This window comes from Sinocyclocheilus rhinocerous, unplaced genomic scaffold (assembly GCF_001515625.1).
Source record: "Sinocyclocheilus rhinocerous isolate Xijiao unplaced genomic scaffold, SAMN03320098_v1.1 scaffold69, whole genome shotgun sequence".
Lineage (NCBI taxonomy): Eukaryota > Metazoa > Chordata > Actinopteri > Cypriniformes > Cyprinidae > Sinocyclocheilus > Sinocyclocheilus rhinocerous.
In genome coordinates this window covers 323672-329847 of record NW_015667272.1, presented here as the reverse complement: position 1 = coordinate 329847, position 6176 = coordinate 323672, and the positions used below count along the sequence as shown (strand labels likewise).

At 39.1% G+C, this 6176-nt stretch overlaps 1 protein-coding gene across 1 annotated transcript in view; it reads right to left on the bottom strand.

Moving 5' to 3' along the window:
• Positions 1-5925, bottom strand: part of LOC107733512 (dnaJ homolog subfamily C member 18-like) — a 16399-nt gene extending 10474 nt beyond the window's left edge. Inside the window, exons 1-5 of the mRNA XM_016545161.1 lie at positions 5448-5925; positions 2228-2423; positions 2008-2153; positions 1215-1427; positions 944-1056 (exon numbers count right to left, since the gene is read on the bottom strand). Of these exons, the coding sequence (XP_016400647.1) occupies positions 944-1056; positions 1215-1427; positions 2008-2153; positions 2228-2423; positions 5448-5589 (810 nt within the window). The 5' untranslated portion in view covers positions 5590-5925. The remainder of the gene's footprint in view (positions 1-943; positions 1057-1214; positions 1428-2007; positions 2154-2227; positions 2424-5447) is intronic.
• Positions 5926-6176: the final 251 nt, after the last annotated feature.

Here is a 6176-nt window from a genome sequence, read left to right as displayed (position 1 = left end):
GAGCTCATTCAGAGCTGGCAGTAGCCCCCTGGGTGACAGACCAGGGTCTGGTTTTTAGACACCTGGCCGTATCCCCTTAAAGGAATCTCTTTCTTCTGATTCCAAGCCTTGAGCTCTGCCCTAGGCTTGGGCTTCCCAGCCCAGCCACTATCAGGCAAGTTGTTTAGGGTATGCAGCTCAGGCCCTTGGTCGGAGGGGATAATGTTACTGACAGCCGTCAAGGCATCCTAGGGGCAACTCCCATGGCTATGGTAGAGTTGGTACTTAGTGCTTGCCGTGGTTTTCTGGCATGCACTCCCCTCAGCATGGTGGCGTGGGTATACCGTTCCCCATAGCGACCCCTAGAGGACACAGTTCGAAGTTCCCTCGAAAGGGAGTGTCTCAGGTTACGTGTGTAACCATGCTTCCCTGAGAAGGGAACTGCGTCCTCTAGTTTCCTTGCCATGCTTCGGACGCAAGCTTCAGATGAAGCAGCAGATGACGTGTTACCCCGGTGCCCTTTTATACTGTGATCGCGTAGGGTAATGACGTCATAGGATGTCGCCGGCCAATGTTATTGTCGTTTTTAGATGTATGCTTCAGACACCGGTCACGTTGAAGGCGTTCCCCATAGCGACCCCTAGAGGACGCAGTGTCTCGTTCCCTTCTCAGGGAACCATGGTTACATACGTAACCTGAGACGTTCTCCGGTATGGCGTTCCGCAACAACTTAGCTGCCCGCAGATGCGCCTGCCTATAAATCGGCCTAATTTGCAGCACAATCGGGCCGATGCTGTGTGCCAAAAATCGGCCTGATTAATCGGTCGACCTCTAAAGAGTACATTTCTAAGGACATAGTATGTGTTTTTTTAACCCTTAACCCTATTTATAATCCTTATTTGAGGATTGGTCTTGTATTAGCCCTTAACTTGTGTCCTCACCTATATGATCAAGATCTTCTCACCTGACTGTGGCTCTCCTCCACCTCTTCTTCCCGTCTCTCATATGTACGGCGTCTGCGGGGCTGGTAATAATGAGCGTAAGAAGCTCCTCGGTTGGTGTACACGTGGATGTTGCCTGCATGAGGATAAGAGTTGTTTGTTCTTTAAATATGTGACAGAAATATTTAGCTTGCATTGGATTCATTACTGGAACAGAGAAATGTGATGGACACATTAACGCAAATTAATGAAAATGATTTCTATAGCTGTAATGCTTTTAATAGAGGTTCAGACCTGTAGGAAACCTGCCCCCGAAGAAGATGTTAAAGAGCTCCTCCGGAGAGATGTCAGCTTCAAAGTCTCTGTTGAAGGTGCGGTGGTGTCCGTACGCGTGACGTGGCTGGGCTGAAGTATGACTGGATGTCTCTGCAGGGCACTGGTCCCCACACTGATCATATTGCTGCCTTTTCTCTGGGTTACTGAGCACTGCATATGCATTGCCTATAGCTGAATAGAGAAAAAGAGCAGTGAAACCCAAATATTAAAGTTTAATATGAATAATATTTACATTATTCTAAATATAAATATGAGCGTTGGGGAAAGTAAGAAGTCTCTTATTATTTGATTAAGCTAATGCAGTAAAAACAGAAACATTGTAAACTTTGATTACAATTTAAATGTTTTCTGTTTGAATTTTGAAATGTAATTTATTCCTGTGATGGCAAGCTGAATTTTCAGCATCATTACTCCAGTTTTCAGTGTCACATGATCCTTCAGAAATCACCTAATACGCCAATTTGGTGCTCAACAAACATTTTTTATTATCAATGCTGAAAACAGTTGTGCTGCTTAATATTTTTGTGGAAAACCATGACATTTTTTAAAAATAATTCTTTGATAGAGACATCAAAACAACAGCTTTTATTTACAATATAATTTTTTTGTACCAATCTAAAAGTATTTAGCGATCACTTTAATACATCCTTATTGATTAAAGTATTAATTTTCTTTAAAACCAACCCAAACTTTTTAGCACCAGCAGTGGTCATAATGGTCATATGAGAGTCATAGTGGTCATATTAGATACCTTTAAAAGCATCGGTCGCTCCAGGGGCACAGTTCTTATCCGGGTGGAAGCGTAGCGCCAGCTTCCTATAGGCTTTCTTCAGGTCCTCATCACTGGCATCCTTTGGCACCCCCAGAATCTCATAGAAGTCTCTGCATCTCTTTATCCTGCACGGGTTTAGGAAGTATATAAATGAACAATGACTGAATTATAATTTTTGGGTAACTACTCCTGTCAGTACCTGAGCACTCCTTGCCGCTGCTCCTCTGTGTAGCTCTTTTTGTCGTCACCGGACCCCTCTGCTCTCTCTTTTGTACTGGGCCGCTGATGTGGAGCCGGGCTGTCCTCATCAGAGTTTCTCCAGCCTGGTGGAGGAGTGTAAGTACGCTCCTCTTTAGGGGGAGTGCCGCCATTCTTCACAATGGCATCAATCAGTACTAATAATAGAAATCAGAAAGACGTGTAGGGACTTTTAAAATCAGCTTGTACTTGCATACTTACTGTGTGTACACGGAAAAAATGGTAATGGTAAAGGCAGGAATACACTACATGACTTTTAAAATCTGAACAGATTTTTAAAACACTACTACCAGACCTTCAAGTTGTTCCAATCACAAAAATCTCATGCAGAAACTTGCACCTTGTTGCTAGGAGATGCTTGACAAATGAAAACAATATGTGTTCTATAATCGGCTGAAAATATCAAACATGTTTGATATACTCTGACTGGGTGGAATCAGTCTGAAGCTAAAAAAAATCAGAGTCTGTGACCATCATACACTGTGCGATTTTCTATGGAATCTGTCAACACAAATCTGCAGACTGGCTCTGACTCTCTGCAACTAGAGTCAACTTCTCCAAACTGTAAATTGGTGGAAAATCGGGGCAAAAAACATGTAGTGTATTCCAGGCTTTACACGTATGTAAATTATGCATAATTACATGCAGATAACACTAAACCAAACCTTATCGTAACCCTACATTAAGTACATGTTGTTGTTACTCAATACTTTAAAGTGTAAAAAAAACATATTATATTATATATGGAGTTAACAATAAGGTTTTTTTTCCTGCTGGTCCCCCATTTTCATTAACTGGGTTATAGTAAGGCAAATTTAAGAAATTTTAAAGAGCTTTTTAAAACCAAGTAAAGAAAATGTAAGGACCAAATTGAAGGGAATGAAATACATAAATATGTTTTCTAAAAGTAAATGTCTAAGGAAAATAATACTTTAATATTATATTATATCAGCATATACAGGTGCATCTCAATAAATTAGAATGTCGTGGAAAAGTTCATTTATTTCAGTAATTCAACTCAAATTGTGAAACTCGTGTATTAAATAAATTCAATGCACACAGACTGAAGTAGTTTAAGTCTTTGGTTCTTTTAATTGTGATTATTTTGGCACCCTACCATGTATTGAGTACATGTACAGTAAATGAACATGCTTTCCAGAAGGCCAACAATTCACTAATTTTTTTTTTTTATTGGTCTTATGAAGTATTCTATTTTGTTGAGATAGTGAATTGGTGGGTTTTTGTTAAATGTGAGCCAAAATCATCACAATTAAAAGAACCAAAGACTTAAACTACTTCAGTCTGTGTGCATTGAATTTATTTAATACACGAGTTTCACAATTTGAGTTGAATTACTGAAATAAATGAACTTTTCCACGACATTCTAATTCATTGAGATGCACCTGTATTATATTAGAATATAAGCAATACTTCAAAGTTTGAAAATACAACCAATCTCCATTACTTATTAATTCATTTTACACATACACACAAACAAAATATCTTAACTAGAATATGGAAATAACTTCTACTATGTTCTTCATCAGTATTTTTGCCTTGTTTTACAGTGCAAATGTTTAAAAATTCTTAAATCATAATATATGCAAAAATGAAGTGCATTTATCATTAAAAAGGAAAAAAAATCCATCAATATCTGCAAAATTAACTTAATTCAAAGGGAAATCCAGTTTTCATACCCCAGATATTTGTTCTTGGTCTAAACATAAATTCCTTTAATTTTGTTCAATTTCTCAAAACAAGACTTCAAGTCTTCATTTTGCATCTCAAGTAAATGTATCTTGATTTAGGGACGTTTAGATATTGGGAAACAATACAAAAGTACTGACAAAGATATTACTTTTTTGCAGTGTATGCAACATTTAATGCCTTGACTTTATGAATCTTTGGACAGTTTCGGGTCCCATTGATTTCTGTTGTACTTTTGTCCATACAATGGAAGTCACTAGGAACAAAAACTGTGTGGTTGCCAACATTCTTCAAAATTCTTTTGTGTTTCACAGAAGAAAGAAATGCATACAGATTTGGAACCAAATGAGCAGGGGGGGGGGGGGCATGAATTGTAAATGTTCTGGGGGAACATATGTTCTGCATATGCAGTGCTCAGTAACCCCGTCAACAAGCTTGGCCCCCCTTAATTTGGAATCATATCACACCAAACAATTTTGGGTGAAATGCGCAGTTTGTCCTGTAAACTATATATATAAAAAAGAAAAACATCACCAGCTGCTAAATTCAAATCTTCATTCGCTGGCTGGCACAGAGCCAGAGACACACACTTTGTGTCTCTGGCTATTCCAAGCTCTATCATTGCAGTCAGCGGGTGTTGCAGTTGAACAGTCCAGAAGTCGTCAAATAAAGCGTGCGCATCCATAATAAAACGTGCCTCACACTGCTCCGAGGGGTGAATAAAGGCCTCCTGTAGTGAATACATATTTGAGAATCGAGATATTTCATGATATATTTTGGGAATATTTTGAATACAAATAAAAAAATTATAAAACCCCTGCTGAAAAAAACAATAGACACCATTAGAAATTTTGTAATGGTTTTACTGGCTATAATTTGACTTGCATCACTCGTGCCCCCTGAAAAATGATGCCCCTGACACTACAATACAAATTATTTGTCAAATAAATGAAACATGATGAAACATTCATTTTAGTTGAAATTATTATAGATTACTTCTAGAGATTGCAGCGATACATGACATGGTTAAAAATGACTGAATGAATAATAGGCTACTTAAAGTAGGTTAAGATGAATTTTAAAATTGTGCCCCATAAAAGCACAAGTGGCCCCTGTCTGGCCCAACCAGTTACTGTGGTCTAGAACCGCCCCTGCAAATGAGGGTAAACGATGACAGATTTAGTATTTTGGGGTGGACTATCCCTTTAAGAAAATTAGCGAAAAGCAGGAATTATTTTTTTCTTCAGACTTAATCACAACGGAGACGTGTTTCACAAGAGAGACTGATCATATACGGTATATCATATCTTTTCAACCACTGGGAGACTCAAACCCACCGCTGACCAGGGGACAGATTATATAACGCACAACAACCAGACGCTGCACTTTCTATTTCAGCGCACTGACCAAACACACCTGATTTGTCAATCAAACCACAACAGCATGATACAAACCTCTGGCCCGGGTGCTCGGGTAGATCTTCTGCGCCTCGTACAGCAGCTGCAAGGCTTTCTCTTTGCGTCCTGAGCGCAAACACAGCTTGGCTTTCTCTATCAGCCTGTCAGACTCCTCTCTGTCCATCTCAAACAGTGACATTTCAAACAACGACACCTCAAACCCACATGAAATAACGTGACAAAGAACAGAAGTAAAATAATCAAAACAAAGCGTGTTGGACTGTAAATATGACTCGCAGTGTTGTTGACATGAAGCTAAATCTAATGCGTTATGCTAATACAACCACAACAATTTAACTTCCGATTTTAGACATCTTCCGCTCTCCTAACGGACACCGCGACGTAGTCGAATATGAATTTATTATCAAAACAATTCATGTTTGACCTTCTATATTAGGCTTCGTCATTGTAAAATGTGCGAGAAAGACAGAAATGCAATACTGCTTGTAACCTCCATCGCTAAACGGAAGCGGAAACGCATGTTGCAGTGGACTACAATCCAAACAGCCAATTAGAAGGCGACATTCCTTGCCGTAAATGGCATGATGGCAATACCATACAAACCCTAGTTTGCACTCGGCGCTAATGAGTGATGCTGCCGTGTGTGTTTTTCGATTAACCCGGTATTTGTTGGATAAACACACTTTGATTGGATCTCATACAATGGCCACAATGACCTTGTAGAATTACTTCAAATGAACTGATAAAAAATACACGTTTAATATG